Consider the following 18,062-nt stretch of genomic DNA (forward strand, 5'->3'; position numbering starts at 1 on the left):
AAAGGAAATACACCTTTTAATTCAGGTGGCTCTCACCTAGCTATCTTTCAGGATGGGTTGATATGCTGGGTTCTGGTAACAGACGTCACTTAAAGAGCATGTGTCCGCAGGTTTATGTTGCCCTATCTGAGAGGAGCAGTGTTGGTGTCACTTACTTTTGTGGGTTCAGTAATTTCATAAAAGTCCTGTTTGTTAGCCGCGGCAAAGCTGACTAGACTAGAATCCTTTTAAAGTAATGAATGTGCTGCCAAGTCCATAATATTCATAATCTGCAGGCTTGCCCTCCCTTCCAGACCCTGATTGACAGATTTCTCCCTATGCACAGTATGAAAAACTGTCACACAATGGCAACAGGCTGTGGTTAGCCTACAGCATTAATATTAAGGACTTAGCAATGCATGCATTATATTGAAGGGACTTACTTTTCAGATACACTGCAAGTAATAACCAGTGATTTTATGTAAACTATTGCCCCAACAAAAGTAAATGACACAGCTTTGGAATCAAGGTCACTTTATGCTAAGCTCAAATCGAACAGAGCTGAAAAGATTTCCTTGAGGCTCAGACCCCATGTAGTGGTCCACAGTAAAAAGCACCGTGGGGAAAACCAAAGTAACAATGCATCACAGATTTTTCCACATCGCTTTTCACAGTTCACAGCTTTTCAAGTCTGTAGGAATATGACATTCTGCAATTTCCAAAACTGCATGTCTACTGCGCATATTTTTCCACAAGGTGTGGATGGGATTCACTAGAATACCATCTACCTTGCAGTGACTGTAAAATGTTGCACGTAGGGCCCTAGCCTTAGCCCAAGGCTCCACGTTGCAGAAACACAGCTTTTTTTGTGGCAGATGTTGCTGCAGTTTTTTAACGCAAAGCCAAGAATGGCTACAAAAGGAATTGAGAATATATAGGAAGCTCTTCTACTTCTACCTCCTGCACAATCTACTTGTGGCTTTGCCACAAAAAACCTCAGCAAAATATGCAGCAAAAAAAAACATAGGGCCTCAGTCTTAGGCTAATGCCCATGTGATGTCCAACTGCAAAAAAGCGCTATGGGATAAACAGTGGCGGAAACACATCGACAGAAACTTTAGACAGAAACTTTGCAGTAGTTTCCTCTGTGGACCTTCTGTTACAATTATACCCATGGGGAACTGCCAGCATTTCCATAGGCATAATTGACATGCTGCGATTTCCAATACTGCTCCACTTTTGGAAATCGCAGTGTGTTCACACCATGGTTTTTACCACAAAGCTGGCATTGGATTCCCTAGAATCCTGTCCACTTTGCCCTGACTGTAAAATGCCGCGATTTTTCCCGCAGCGTTTCCACTGCGGGCAAGTTGCGGCGTTTACGTCTCGTGGGGCCCCAATATATGAACAAACTCTCCTATTTATTTTATTAAAAGTTTCAGAATACTGCTATGAATTTTGGGAGACTGAAAACCAAGAGGAGTTCTCATATTTGTGATATCCTATAACACCATGAGTCTATAAATTCTAAAATCTTCATTCTAGAAGTTAAAATGTTAGAAAGCAAACAAGTAACACTATTACATAGTCACCTAATAAGTCAATAAATAGTTTTTGGACCTTATTTCTTAGAGTGTTGCCAGAATGTATGGGAAGAAAACATGATGCCTTGGTCCAATGCTAAAATGTAATGAGACTGAAGTATTGATGCTTAATGTACTGGTTAATATAATGTAACCTATGTAAGTGTATGGACATGGAATGACAATTTAGTATATTGTATTTAAAGACTTAACAGTGTGTTAACACAAGAAGTGTACATGAATCTGAATGTTGGCATTATGTGATTTTTTTTTTGTTTTTGTTCAATACTATAGCACAAGACCTTGCATTTTGGTATTCCCTTTGGAAAGACATTGTTTCCTACAGCAGAATGCAATCTTATGTTCCATCATGCATTTAGATTACTGTTCCCTTGATAACGCCTTTAACATTTTTGTACATGTGGAATACTGAAAATTTCAAAGAACCGCAAAGCATCTGTTGCAAGCTGAGTAAGATATTCTTAAAGGTCTCACAGCAGCTGCTGATAAAATAAGGAACATAGAATAACATTTCATTGCGTAAATGCAGATCAAGCTTTAGATACTATAGTTTGAGGAAAATTGATATTATTGACAATGACAAAACAATATATAATGGCAAGTAAAATACTCCCAGACCTTTCCTTCCTTAAAAAAACGGTTGGGATATGTGTAAACTATGTTTTCAAGTTTCCATATTTTGGATCTCAAACAGTGAAGGCTAATTTCTCTTGCACTGACTACTTCAGAAGAAATGTGATATGATATGGTTCCTTTTCAATGAGACCACCAACCAATAATATATTGTTAATTCTGACTTTTCTACAGAGGCTCTCTAGTCTGAGTAATAGAATGGAGTCCCAACAGGAGTATTCCCTATCATGATTGCATATTTTAGACTGGAACATGGGAAGAATATGCAAATCTGTCTTCCATGATGTAATTAGGAAGTCAGGTGCCTCAGTGTTGCAAACCAATAGAGGGCGCTCACTGGAAAGTGCAAGCCTGTCTTCCCTGTCTTCGGGGAAGACAGGCTTGCACATTGCAGTGAGCGCTCTCTATTGGTTTGCAACACTGAGGCACCTGACTTCCTAATTACATCATGGAAGACAGATTTGCATATTCTTCCCATGGTCCCTTGCACAGTGGAGTGCTAAAGGCTTAATAAGTCTCCACACACCTAAATGGTGGTCTCTCCCCAAGGAGTGACGATATCCCCCTAACCCTATTTTAGAATGGGGCAGACATCATTTCAATGATGATGCACCTTTGTCTATGTAGGTTTTCTATCCATGTACTGTCAAATTGATACTTTTTTGTTAATGTGGTATTAAACATGTGTTCTCTTCTGACAAATATCAATCAGTGCAGAAAAGCCATTTCATCTATAGAACTGTAGATGTTCCAAGTATGGATGGAGAAAAAACCATAATGGCATAATACATTTCTGTTGTCAGTGCTAATGGAAGCTTAACAAACTCATTGTGTATCAGAGGTTAGTGGGAAACAACAAATATAGCACACAACAACATATTTAACTGGTTGCCAATCCAGAAATGATAGCTTCCCATCTTACCTGCACTCCATCAGATGCAGGGATGTAGCTCGCTCTTTTGAAAGTGTCTGTGACATTTCTAAGGATTTCCACTGAGATGAGAAGATCCCCAGCATAAAAATGCTTCCTCTGAGTTAAATCAAGCAATGTTTTCGTCACCTGAGACATTCCTTCCCCTGCCAGCATTCTTTGTCCCTTGGCAAGATGTTCTTTAATCTGTATCGATCAAATAGATGGCATATATTTAAAATATGACATTTTCAAGATTGAATGTTAAAACCGGTACATAACATATAATATTTGGAAACATTTCGACTTGTTCCATTGGTCTTAGTTCTACAAATCTTAAAGAAAAAAAAATACCATTATGTGCAGCCATATAGGTTTTTTTTTTTATATAAGATTGCTGTCAGAAATGGTCTTTTTGCTTGTGGGAATGGACCAATAATAATGTACAGGGCTATAGAGAAAGTCAGATTGCCCACACTTGCCTACATGAGTGAGCAGCCTGTATTTTAAGAAACGTACTTCAGACACAGGTGGCGGATCATAATAGCTGCAGCCTACAGCGCATCGACAAAATACAAGCTGCTATCAATCACAGTCTTCATGATCTGAGGGACAGTGTGCAAGGGTTTTAAAGTACAACAAAACCATGCACACATATGATATTGCTCCCAATATCAATTAAACTGTGTGAAATGACCATTTGCACATTCTCTTAATATATTGTTTATTCTTATTTGAAGTGTAAGTCTGGGCAAACAAATGTTGATTTAGCCTATGACCAGCCCCACATTTTCTGAGACGATTTATTTATTTCTGTCCTTGGCTAGGCTGTAACTGAAGAGTCTTCTGGCTATAGTGACAGACATTGGCAACCAATAACATGAGTCATCCAGAAGGTAGCATAGGAAATATGACTGTCAACCAACAGATTTGGAAAATGTGGTAAGTTGACTGTCAAGCATCTCATACAATGTTGACATGGTCAGCCCAATTTCTACCTACATTATCACATATGGATCATATTTATAATAATAATGCAGAATGGCAAGAATGTCAACCCATGAATTCTGTTGAAAATATACAGTAGAACTATACTCCAAACTAAAAATGCTGAGAAAACAGTGGGAATCTAAACTGGTTGCAATAACTGAGTACATTATAGAATTCATACAGGAGAGTTCAATAATGAGATAATATACTGGTGATACTTAGTTACAAGATTTTCCAAATACATTTATCTTCAAGACAAAATATGTGCCCTTCCGGGGGCTACGTGGTGGTGGTTAGTGGTTAGCACTGCAGCCTTGCAGCTCTGGAGCCCTGGGTTCGAACCCTGCCAAGGGCAAAAAACCATCTGCAAGGAGTTTATATGTTCTCCCCGTGTTTGCATGGATTTCCATCCCATACTCAAAAGACATACTGATAGGGGAAAAAGTACATTTTGATCCATATGTAGGGCTCACAATCTACTTTAAAATAAAAAAAAATATATCTATCTATCTATCTATCTATCTATCTATCTATCTATCTATCTATCTATCTATCTATATGCCCTTCTTACTGTTCCTCTTGGCAACACCTGTCCAGACATGTGTAACACAAGATAAGCAGCTCTTCTAAAATAACATAATGTTATGTTGACACAAAGGGATATGTTTCTCTGTGCAGTTGCCTAGTGGTTGTGTCGTGAACTTCAGCCTGTCAGGGATTTTGCTAGTAGGCAATGAGTTTGTTTAATGAGAGACTGGAGTCCTTATGTTAGAGATGTTATGATCAGCAGGATAACTAAAATAAATAAATAAATAAATAAATAAATAAATAAATAAATAAATAAATAAATATCCTGCAGAGCTACCCTGGTGAGAGCAGACCCAGCAGTTAGCGTCACTGCCGGGCTACACTACCAACTGGCTATACTCTGTAACTACAGAGAAACTGCCTCTACAACACAGATCAGCCGCAAAAGTAGTAAGTGTCTAGCTGATACGCCTCACCTAGACAGTGACAAGGTAAGTTAGTGTGCTCTCAGTTGCACCACTGAGTCCAAATTAGTCCAAAATAGTCAAGGGTATATCACCTTTCCCCTGGCCTATCCCTAAATGATAGAGCTAGGTGGACCCTAAATTTTGGAAGGGAGTTCCACTTCCACAACACTTAGGACACAGACAAAACATATATTAGTGCTGGGTCACACACAGCAACACAGCACCACACACAGTGTATTTAGATAAAGAGGCTAGGGCCTTGGGCTGACAAATTTGCCTCCTTAAATGGAGGAAGGGTAATCCCAATCAGCCAGCCCAGCTGCCTAAGCCGGGTGCTCATGGGCCTACACCACTGTCAGTCAACAGACCAACCACGCCCACCAGCAGCACAAGAATTAACCGCTGCTATGCTGGACTGCCAGCAACAAGGAGGAGGTGACAGCTAACAACATGCTACGACAGAGGAGCAGGCTGTGACCCGATCCCTTGGCCGCACCTGCCGCACTGTCCTAACAGAGATAAAGTATAATAGGTAGTTGTTGAGGTAAACCTGAGGGAAAATCCAGTTCAAGGCTGTATTGTCATACCAGAAGACAAAATTGTGCTCTGTTAAGCAAAAAATATGAAATTCCCTTAAAAAAAGGAAAGTATTTCAATAATAAACTTACATAAGGCAATTGTCACCATATTCTCCTAATAAAGTGGACTAATGTGTGCATTGTCTTAATGGAGTGTTAAATAAAATGAAAATGCCCCCCCCCAAAAAATAAATAAATAAATAAATAAATAAAAATAAATAAATAAATAAATAAATACTTTATAGAATTTTGTCTTCCATTTGTCATGAATTTTTTTGTGTTGAAATGTCAATTTTCCCATCACTCTCTGACATTGTACATCATATAGTTTAACAGATGATATATCTTAAACTAACCAACTGAATGCTGAAGCAAATGTAAAATTAAAACTGTATAGTTAAAGTATATTGTGTATAATTAAAATTATGTTTACAGTAAAGCTACAGTGTAGCTACAGTGTGGAGCAGGTAAACATTTACCTAGTGTACCTCCTCAGCTCTTATGACTGGGTGCAATAAGTGCTTTCATCAGTCATGGGTGCACTCAGTTATTATGGGAGGCCCAGATGCAAAAGGAGAACATGGTTTTCATTGCTCACTGCTCTTAGATCCCTGGTCCTTCTTTACTTTTGACCTTCTGCACTGATGTGACATGTGTACAACAGGGCTGGCGTCAGCACCCGACTTACCCGAGCAAGTACCGGGACCCCAAGTTCCTGAGGGGGCCCACTTGGCTGCCATGTGCTGACTTTGGCTGTTTTTTTAAAATTTATTTTAAGTAGGCCATTACCTGCTCAAATAACCCCAGCAGGTAACAGGCCCTATTTACTTACTGATCCTCACTGCAGGACCTGGAGGTTTGTTCAAACCAAATAGGTCTCTTCAGACTCTGGAGTATGATGATCAGAGGCCCAGGGGAGGTAAGCGAACATAGTAAACTGTGTTACTTACCTCTACTGTGCTCCGATGTTCTGTGGTCTTTGGCATTTTTTAATAACCTCACGTGGGTAAGACCGGCGTGGCCACATATATTGACGCTGAAGTAAACCCACATTTCTGACGTCATCGAAGAGGGCGAACCCTAAATGTATGCAATATTTGCAAAGACCACCTCAGAGGCCACTATGGGACATTACACCACATGTAGGGGCTATTATGGGATATTATACCACATGCAGGGGCCGCTATGGGACAATTTACTGTTTACAGGGGCTGCTATGGGACATTATACGGCATAGAGGGGCCTCTATGGGACATTACACCATGTGCAGGGGCTTCTATGGTACATTATACTGTGTGGAGGGGATGCTATGGGATCAGGGTACATAATCTCATCAGACCAAGTGAAGATCACTCCGCACAGAGAACTAAATGATTCTGACATCTTCCTTCTTTCTTTCTTCTCTTCCTTAGCTGCTATGGACTCCTAGCATATCTTCTCTTCTCAGCATATGTTTGTCTACTTCTGTAATATATTACTGTGTATTATCCTGTACCTGTATTACTATGCTACTGTAACATACTGAAATTTCCCCACTGTGGGACTATTAGGATAAGATAAGATAATCCTTTAATAGTCCCACATTGGGGAAATTTCAGCATGTTACAACAGCATAGTAATACAGATACAGGATAATACACAGTAATATTACAGACGTAGACACACATAAGCTGAGAAGAGAAGATATACTAGGAGTCCATAGCAGCTAAGGAAAAAAAATGGAAGAGAAAGAGGAAGACCTCATGGTCATCGTCATAATCATTAGTTCTCTGCGCGGAGTGATCTACGCTTGGTTTGATGTAGATTATACAGCCTGGTCGCGGTTGGAAGGAAGGACCTGCGATAGCGCTCCTTCTCACACTTGGGGTGAAGCAGATGGTCACTTACAGTGCTATTAAAGGATTATCTTATTTTATCTTATCTTATTATACTGCGAGGAACGGCCGCTATAGGACATTATACTGTGTGGAGGGGCCGCTATGGGAATTATGTCTTATGAAGGGGCCACAGATTCCTCCCTCATTCTGCCTCCCATTTAAAACAATTAGTGTAGCACAATGAAAAAAAGTGTCCTGCTGATCCTGCCAAAGATTCTGCAGCTGATTCGAAGGCCATGGCCTGAGATGCTGCACTGATTAGACCCAGACATTAGGCATCCACCACCATAAGCTGGAGGGCAGAAAATAAGGAGAAATCTGGGCAGATGTCTTCCTAAAATTCCTCTTTACTTTCTGATGCCTGAACAGGTTGTATCTACTTGTATGGAATGGGCTGTAATACATTCCACTCCTGGAGGTCCATGTCAGTGAAAACTTTCACTGTAAAGTTTGCAAATAATATTTTTATGAGCATCACATCCTGATGCCAGAACATGGTTATTATATTTGATGATACACTGTTACACACTGTCTCCTCCTGCAGAAGCAGTCTGTGAAAGTTTGCAGAAAGCTTATTTTCCTGAAAGTATTCTTTCCTTTTTATAGGACAGGTTCTTCCTCAGCTGCAGTAGGTGTTCTCAAATACACGTTTAGCAAAAATTATATCAATCCAGCTCACCATATACAATTGTGTCAATGCCGGACCCAGGAAGCACGGGAACCTTTGGATTTTGAAGGCAATTAAGTAATGTATTGAAGATAAAATCCAGCTTCAACTGTAGTCCAACAAATTCAGACGTACGTGATACGATAAAATTTAACTTTTATTTAACAAAAAATAAAAAAGTTACATCGTAACTTTGGAAATCAACATTTCAGAAATACAGCCATGCGTTTCGGGATGAACTCCCTTCCTCACGGCCGTGAGGAATTGAGTTCATCCTGAAATGCGTAGCTGTTTTTCTGAAATGCTGATTTCCAAAGTTACGATGTAACTTTTTTATTTTTTGTTAAATAAAAGTTAAATTTTATCATATCATGTACGTCTGAATTCGTTGGACTACAGTTGAAGCTGGATTTTATCTTCATTACATTATGTTCTCAAATACACACCTCTGATGTATTGCAGACCTTCATTATTAAAAGGCTGAGGGAGTTTCATTCATCAGTTAATAGCAGGTCGAAATTTACCCTTTATCTTTAAAAAGAGATGTTGCAGCAGCTGCAGCATGTATTGTAAGTAATATTGTAATAACAATGCATTCTATGAATTATTACTATTACAAGTCACCTTGAAGTCCTGTGACTAGTATAACTGTATTTGACTTCTGGTTTTATATGGCCACTGAACTCCTCGGTGACATCTAATATTCTTATAATTTACAAAAAGATGCACATTATCCCATTTATATTTTTTATAAATGCTTTTTTTATGTAATTTCATTAAAATGATTACATTACTCTCATTCCTATACGTTTAGCCTCTTGTACTTTTTTGAGATGATACATTTATAGTATGTTGTACTAATAGTTTTGGTGAACCCATAGTACAATAATTTCGTCATGTAGAAACATTGATTGTATAGTATTAAATAGAGAACATACTATACAGCTCCATTATGATAAAACATACAAAAATACTATAAGACTGTGGTGCATAGAACAAGTGCAAAAATACCACATTTCTGATTAAAATAGTGCATAGCAGGCTGTTAAGCATAATGTGACAGAATTAATACGGTATACTCATTATCCCCGTTCATTTCCAGGAAGGCTAACTGAAATTGACTTTGCAGTGATTAAGGTTTGCTTCGGCTAATCTGAGAAAGCTGAATTCAGAGCTGTTTTCCGTTGCTTAGTCTATGCTGCATTTTGGACTAGATATGAATGAGTTACATTTTCTACACAGCGACATAATAGGAATTAAACATAACAAGGACAAAAGCTGGCTTTGCACCTACTGAAAGCTGCAAGTGTCTGTATTCAGCTGATATGCATCTTGCAAAGCTCGGCTGTTCCCAGAAGGCTACACCATGAAGATTGAGCGAGCAGCGTCTGCTAGTGGTGCCTATGAGTCACACAGGATGCAGAAAATATTTATGTTAGCCTCAACAGCAATGCTGAAATCATACAAAAGCAATCTCCTAAATGACTCGATTTAGTGGTGGAAATGACTTACAGAACGGATTCCATTTTCTTAAAATTCCATTTATTCAAATGATTATAATATGGCTGCAATTATGTAATGCTAAATGAGCATAGGACATAGTAAACATTTATCCTTCACATTGTTCACATAGCCCTATATAAATGGATAGAAATACTGTAGCAAGATCTATATCTTAATAGAGGAACATTTACCAGTAGCATTAAGAGGACATCGATTGAATGCCAGGTCTCCAGCTGGGGTTCTTTTCCATACCATAGACATCAAATAGTCCTCAGGGCAGATTTCATAAGGAGCTGTGAATAAGAGTGAGAGATTTATATTAAACACACACATCTAGGATTCTGAGATTATTTGTCACGCTACTCAGTTTTCAACATGCCTGAGGAAAGAACCTTAGTAGTCCAGTGTGTTTGTTTCTAAAAACATTAGCTCCATGGTAAAAATAGCTCAGCCAGCATTTTCTGCCTGTCATATTTTAAAGCAATATTCTGCAGATGTGTGTGGTATTCTATCTCAATTCATAAGTTATCATTTCATATTGCATATGACATTTTAGTTATTATTTTTAGCCCTCCTGAATGACATAAAACCCTTTTGGTTGTCAATTTACCTTTCTATTTCCAGGACTGTAAACTGACAGGGAAGAAATAACTTAATATTGACCAATCACAACCACTTTAGTGCTAATGTCTATAAAGCAAGTGGCAAAGGATCTTTATTAACTGAAGTACCCCTGTATTGGGAGCATTGTCCATCCTACAACAGCGGACTCACACCTACAGAATGTGACAAAATGACAACTAGGTTTCAACAATCCTGGATAGCAAAAGAGAGAAAACGGTAACGTCTCTGCCTATTCAGGCCTCGGCACCACCCTCCGCTCATGTGCTGCAGCACAGGAGGTGTGTTCAGTTATTATTCCTTGCTTTAGGTTCTTCTTGTATTGTCTGAGCACTGTCTTATTCCCTCACCTTTGTAATTGATTTTCCACCACACCCATCTCCTTCACCTTGGTTTCCCTCTACTCCTCTAATAGTTAATCTTAGCCTTACCTGTGTGATTAACAGCCTATCTGCCAATCAAGTCAGGGGTGGGTTCTGGACTTCCTTTAAACAGGTCATCAGCCAACACAGGATTGCTGGCTATTGTGACTTGTCCTTGCTAAATTTTATACTTGCTCTTTTTGTATTGTACTTACTGACTTCTGACCTTTGACTTTTCTTGTGACTACTCTTATGGATTGCGTTTTGGTACTGCTATGTCTTTCTGGCTTTTACTCTTGGCTTTCCTACTCCTCTTCTGTGTTGTGTTGTCTTGTCTGCATTTAGTGTTTACACTTATTCAGAGAAGGGATTGTCACCCAATTGTCCATGTCATTAGGACAGTTGGGGCAAGTAGGTAGGGACAGGGGCTGAGTCGAGTTTAGGAATCCCTGTGTCTGTCTTTACCTTCCTCCTTGGTATAAGCAGAAGCACTGGAGAATTGCTCAACTAACAATTCCCTTACAAAAACCTATTGACAAAGTCATAGGTTTTTTGCCCTAGTGTTAAAGGGCATCTCCCAGATTAAATGTGCATCTCAAACCAATAAAAGTATCATGTATGGACCTTTCTGATGAGTAGAATATGCTTTCGTGGCAACAAACCACAGCGATGCAGAGATAATCATCTTTTTATGAGTATGCAAATAAGCCTGCAAGTGCAGCTATTGGAGTATACTGATGTACAGTATAAATCTAGCCATACACATTAACACATTGAAGAGGCTATGCTGTGAAAAGTATTTATCTTCTAACAATAGGATAGAGGATAAATAGCTGATTAGTGTTATACTCACATTGAAAATGTAGCCTGTAGCATGTAGATGTGCTGCACCTCCAATGATTTCAATGGGAGTGCTAGTAATAACTGAGGTAAGCACTCAACTATCTCAGCACTCCCACTGAAGTGAATGCAGAAACTGCTTCTATCACAGTTACATTCTCATTGGGACTCCATTCTAAGGATTCATGGGAGTTTCAGCAGTTGGCTTACAAGGGACTCTTGCCACAAACACATTTTTCATATTGATGACCATCCACTAGAACATGGAGGTTGCTGCAACATCTGGTGTATTTGTGAGACCCTCACAGATCACCTGCTCATGATCTTTTCTGTGGATCGGCATCATTTTGGGCTGAAAAACACCTTTAATGTCAGTCAAGCTCACAGATTTCTTCAGAACCATCTGACCATCTAATGTGTATGAAAATAACTACTGGGAAGCTGTTTTATTTTAACATCCCAATGCTTTTGTTCTCATTTAATATAGGTCATTGCCAAAAGTGTCTGTTATCAGTCAGAACACATGTATGCAAGCCAAGCATGTATCTTTATGGATGCACCGGATGGGATAGCTCACTGCTGAATGCTATCTGACTACCATTAACAAATATTGGACAAAGAAGTATGCTTATATTTCTGTGGAGAAAGAAAGATAATACTTTCATAAAGTTTCTTGTCTTTAGTGTTAGAATTCCAAGCAAACCAAACCTACATTTCTGACTTCTTGGGAACTTAAGATAACGCTCTCTAACGACCAACATACACGAATCCTCTCACACTCACATGGTTTTTCCATGTGCATTCGTCTCCAAGAAACACATTACATGCTGATTACAAGGTGGTATCACAACCTCCAATAGCTCTACAGGATGAAACTTTCAGATACAGATAAATGTTGGAGGTGTCAAACACAAATCGGCTCTTTAACTCATATCTGGTGGCAGTGTTCTTCTATTAAGAAACTCTGGTCAGACATACAGGAGGTCATGAGGAAATGTACCACCCCAACGCTCTCTCTCACCCTGGAAATTATCTTCCTCTCCTTGCCGTCTTCAGAATATAAACCCTCAAGACACAATCTAGCCTCTCACCTTCTTTCAGCTGCACACTCTCTTAACCCATGTAAATGGCTCGACCCTTCACCACCCACCAAAGTAGAATGGATAGAAAAGGTGAACCAAACAGCGAGATTTGAAGAACTCAATAGCTGGAGAGACAGACGCCATGACAGGTTTGTCAAAATATGGTCTCCTTGGAAGAAACTTGATCTGTAAAATGCAAACCTGGGCCATAGTCGCCTCCCTCCCTTCCTGCATGATATGTGTCCCAGCGGGTCACCCCCCTGCATCTTCCTTCTTCCACCTTTCACTACACAATGTATCTACTTACCTAATAAACCCAATCCTGCCTTACACTTACCCATTCCTTCTCAATCTAACCCCTCTCACTACACTCAGTTTCATTTCTCTCTCTACTCATCTCCCCTTACATTCCCAATCTTGTAATATTACTGCTTGCAACCCCTCCCAACTACCTCCCCCCTCTTCCTAGCATCAGAACCTATACTATCCCTACCCCCTCTCTCCATTCTTGCCCTCGCTAGTTAGTCTGCAAACCCCCTGCACTACTTATATAACCAACCCGTCAACACCGATAGGTTCTGTGCAACCCATATTCTATTCTCCACCACTGGGCCCTACTCCCACAATCACTCTTAACAATTCTTACACACCTTGAGCTCTGAACTTCACCTGAATACCTATGAATGGCCCACAAGGTATCCTTTCTTCGCACCATGGTCACAACCACGGTAATCCCCCATCACCCCTCATTCACCAATGTCACAATTGTTTGCGAAGTTCTTACTTGTTCACTTGTTTGTTTGTTATTCTGTACTATAGATATCCCAAATGCTGGTTATCGAATCATAACAACTGTACTTTGTGTCACGCATGATGATATGCACACTGCCTTGTTTCTATCTTTTTGTATGTTTATACAATTTGTTAAATAAAAAAAATCTTAAAAAAAAAAAAAAGAATTCCAAGCACTTGCAGAGTAAAAGCGTCAGCGGAAGTTTGAAGCCATTTACAGGTAGAATGTCATATTTGCCCACAGCCATCCATGGGTCAAGAGTGTAACTCAGCCTGTGATTAATTAACTAGTACTTTAAGAAGGCATTTAATGGATGCGTTTGCACATAGCATTTGAGCGTCTGTAGGTTTCTAAAGGACATCATAAACATCATACAGAAGCCCTAATCTGAAGACAGGTGACATTACATACATCAGAAAAAGAATGACTTCCTCTCCCCTTTTCCCTTTTCATTTTCCATCTTTGCCTTTAATAAATACTTTTTGTGCTCTCTATCTAAAATTCTGATTGGCTATTTCTCTAGACAGATTCTAAACAGGATCTGACCTTTTCTTACAAAAATAAAGCATAAATTGTGACTGTCAAGAAAAATGCACATAATAATCCTAGATGCCAGTACAAAGTTATGAAAGCATTGATGGGCATGCCTTCAAAGGTCTGTTTGGCATTTTCTTAATAATAGAGGGGCCTTAAGGTTTAAAGATGTTTTTTTTTTCTCTCCAGATAAGAAATTACACTTTATTAAAGCAACAGGAATAGGAAATGTGAGTGTTGTGAATGAATCCTGAGTATACTTGGGGAATTCCATAGCACCATTGTGAAAGACATCTAGGAAGCATATCTCATAATAACACACATACTACTATACTTGTGGCCAACACTTCTGGCTCAACTCTTGTCAGACTGGAAAACTATACTAGAAATCTATAATAATGCAGATCAAACAATAGGCACAGTAAATGTATATTACATTACACAAGATTCTAAAGAAAAACTTATTCATGCTGCCAGGACTGACAAAAGACTTGCAGTAAACTCAATGTTATCTTTGTGCTTACACCTAGAGATAATGAATAGAGATGGGCAAGTAGGTATTCGATCGAATACTACGGTATTCAAAATATTCGTAATCGATCGAATACTACTCGCTATTCGCAGTAAATATTGCATTCAGAACCAGCGTTGATTGGCCAAATGCTATACAGTTTATAGCATTTGGCAAATCAACACTGGTTCTGCAGCAGGCTTGTCCTTGCTAGTCGGGAGAGATGGCAGCTTGCTGTTACGAGGGAGCTGACTTTTTCTCATAGGAATTCATTGACCAGTGTTTATTTGGCCAGTGTACAGAATTTGGCCAATCAATGCTGGTTCTGCTGGAGGCTTGTCTGTGAGGAGGCGGAGTCTAAAATCGGACCACAGCAGTATCCATTGTGGTCCGATCTTAGACTCCGCCTCCTCACAGACGAGCCTCCAGCAGAACCAGCGTTGATTGGCTGAATGCTGTACACTGGCCAATCAACGCTGGTCAATGCATTCCTATGAGAAGAAGTAATCTCACTCGTAACCGCAAGCTGTCAGCTCTCCCGACTAGCAAGGACGAGCCTGCTGCAGAACCAGCGTTGATTTGCCGCAGGCTCATCTTTACTAGTCGGGAGAGCTGGCAAATTGCGATTACGAGGGAGCTTAATTTTTATCAGCCAACTGCAAGCGCTGTGCAGTTAAAGCGCACAGACCCATTATAGTCTATGGCATAGACTATAATGGGTCTGTGCGCTTTAACTGCACAGCGCTCCTCCTGCTACTCGTGGACTTGGTGACTCTCCTTTAGTTGAATAGTGGTTTCCCCTGAAACGAGAATTTTTTCCCATAGAATATAATGGGATTCGATATTCGATTGAGTAGTCGAATATTGAGACTCTACTCGAAATGAATATCGAATCTTGAATATTTCACTACTCGCTCATCTCTAATAATGAACAATGTACGAGATTTTATCAGGAAACTATTATTAGCAGGAGATAACAGTTCTGGAAGCAAGTGCAATCCAGAGAACTCAGTCCCCATTCCCATCTAGAAAGCAGTAAGTCATGTCATCTGAGCTATAATTCTAGATAAGGAGAGGTACAGGCCAGGGACCAAGGAAACAATGTGTAAATAATGGGAGGAATAATATCACATAACAAGCAAATGAAGCAACATTGCTAAAGCACTGTATTTAGGAAAGCGCTTGAATTTACATAGGTTAGCAGTATATATAGGATCCTTGACTTGGGAATATCCCATAAAATTACTAAAATTCCATATTAAGAGTTGAATTCCCTTATCTGATCTCACTTGACAAATAATAAGAAATCCATCAAAATTATCAGAGGTTTTCCCATCATGGGTAGTCAAGAGTTGATGCTGAGTTGGTGCAAGAAAACAATACATACAACACTATGCACTACCTCACATAGTCTATATAAGTGTATATAAGCCCTTTTGCAGAAATGATAATTAAACTTAAAGATTACATAAAAAAAAACAGCAGGGAAAGCAAACTATTTCTGTAGAAATTCTGATTTATCCTATCCTACTAATAAATAGCCCACAATAAAAGCTAGATCTGTCATATAAATACATTTAAATCCCACAGATTTTTTAAAATAAATTTCATGCATATGTGAAATTATTCAAAGAAGGTTTAAAATAGCTTCAACTCAATTTCAATGTAATGGAATTTCTAAACTAAAAACAAATATTTATTCAACCTACAAAGTACTAATGAGAGATTTCCGGTTTTGGTGAGTTTGTTGTCAAATATAATTCCAAAACATTTGATTAATTATTCTCTTTACTCTTATTATGCCTACATATATTTTTCATATGTAAATATAATCTTGAAAAAATATATACATAAAAAGAATGGTTTACCCATATCATTTTATATAAATTATTTAAGCACTAAATGGTAGATCTAAATAAAGCAGATATGTGTAAGCCAAAAATAAAATATAAATTTTATTCGAAACATTAAAATTGGAAGCATATTGTCATATGTTAGTATCAAGATATAGGGATAATATTGCATATATCACAATCCCTAAAAAATTAAGTATGTGCACCTGTGCCTAGCCTGTGATTAACTGCATTAAAATGCATCTAAAAATTGACTCAAAAAGGGGTCATATGATTGAGGTCCTAAAATTCAGATATGTAGTTCCCAGATGGCAAAGGGAAAGTAAACCCTAGTCCATGTAGCCAACACATTTCAGAATAGTGTATGGCAAGATTTTCATGACCTGAGATATAGAATAAAGGTAGGTCACTTGGAGTAATCTCACCCTCACCCTGTTTTATAGTGAGTATGCACAGAACCTTACCTGGTCTAATAATTGGATAAGCCAGGGAGATTTACTGAGGGTTAAAGTCCTGAACTAATGAAGGGTAAATGTTATTCTCCCCTAACAGGTCACGATGTAGCACTGCTCATAGACACGTTATTGCTGTATAGGAGTAGGACATCTCTCTTTATTAAACAAATTACCAGAGTGAGACATTATGGTTTGATAATGAGTTACTAATTCCACCTTTTGTTTGAAAGTAATGGTCACTTATTTTTTGCCATGCCGACAATTATAGATATATCACATTTAAAGGGGTTTTCAGAGCAATTTTTTTAAGGATCTGTTAGTGCTATTAATGGGTTAAAAGTACACCCATGTAGTTTACTGTGTACCTTCCCCACTACCTCCCTCTCACTGCGCCCCCCCTCACTCTATTACACCCCCTCTATGTCTCCCTATCTAAGCTATCCTGCCCACTACTAGCATCTATCCCCCCCTCTGTCTCCCTAGCTAAGCTATCCTCTCCACTACTAACATGGCTGCCCCAGGGATATGGGTAACTATAGATTTTTTTTTTTTAATACAAGTAAATTAGAAGTTAGGCAGGGAGAGGTGGTTTAGTTTAGGGGTTAATTTATATTTTATCTCGGACAACCCCTTTAAGCAATCTCCACTTTGGTGAAGGATTATTATTTGCCTTCAAAGAAATTAACACAATGTCACATCATGCTAACAAAAACAATGAAAGGTTGCAATTTCCCTACCCCCATGGGGTGGCCACACATTGACACAGATACGTTAGGTAATATATAATTTTATCGTAACTTGTCACAAAATCATGTTGTGATTAGAAAAGCTATTTAACTTGTGACACACATATCTGGACATGTCCATCTAAGAGAACAAGTCAGGAAAGACACATCTGTACTCACACCTTCACTCCTATACATTACAACAATAAAGTGACCGTGGCAGCCAGTCTCTAGTCTGCATCAGCATGGTGTCCAACCATTGTTAAAAAAGCTCAACCCATAGTCTAACCTATTAGTTAAGGTTTGCAAATTGTCTGGAAACCAATGCAACTCAGTAATACAACATGCTGATAAAAGCTTAGACTGCAATTCTCCCTTTCCCACTGGATGGTTATACATCAACAAAATCAATGGGTAAGGGAGGAAATATCTGAATTTATGGCATGGTAATGAAGCACCAATGTATAAAAATATTTGTGGCTTTTATGATTTGAATTTATAGGAAGCATTATGATAAAGTTGAAATGTCAGCGACAGACATTGCAGAATA

The 18,062-nt window shown here is 38.8% G+C and overlaps 1 protein-coding gene across 8 annotated transcripts in view; it reads right to left on the minus strand.

Annotated features, from left to right (window-relative positions):
* The window catches only part of ADGRB3 (adhesion G protein-coupled receptor B3), a 690,055-nt gene that overhangs the window by 337,884 nt on the left and 334,109 nt on the right, over positions 1–18,062 (minus strand). For all 8 annotated transcript variants that reach the window (XM_075268344.1, XM_075268342.1, XM_075268340.1 and 5 more), the window contains 3 exons: positions 9,928–10,029; positions 9,528–9,634; positions 3,139–3,333 (listed from right to left, as the gene is read on the minus strand). In XM_075268344.1, coding sequence (XP_075124445.1) covers positions 3,139–3,333; positions 9,528–9,634; positions 9,928–10,029 — 404 coding nt within the window. The remainder of the gene's footprint in view (positions 1–3,138; positions 3,334–9,527; positions 9,635–9,927; positions 10,030–18,062) is intronic.

Source organism: Leptodactylus fuscus, chromosome 3 (genome assembly GCF_031893055.1).
Source record: "Leptodactylus fuscus isolate aLepFus1 chromosome 3, aLepFus1.hap2, whole genome shotgun sequence".
NCBI classification, from domain to species: domain Eukaryota; kingdom Metazoa; phylum Chordata; class Amphibia; order Anura; family Leptodactylidae; genus Leptodactylus; species Leptodactylus fuscus.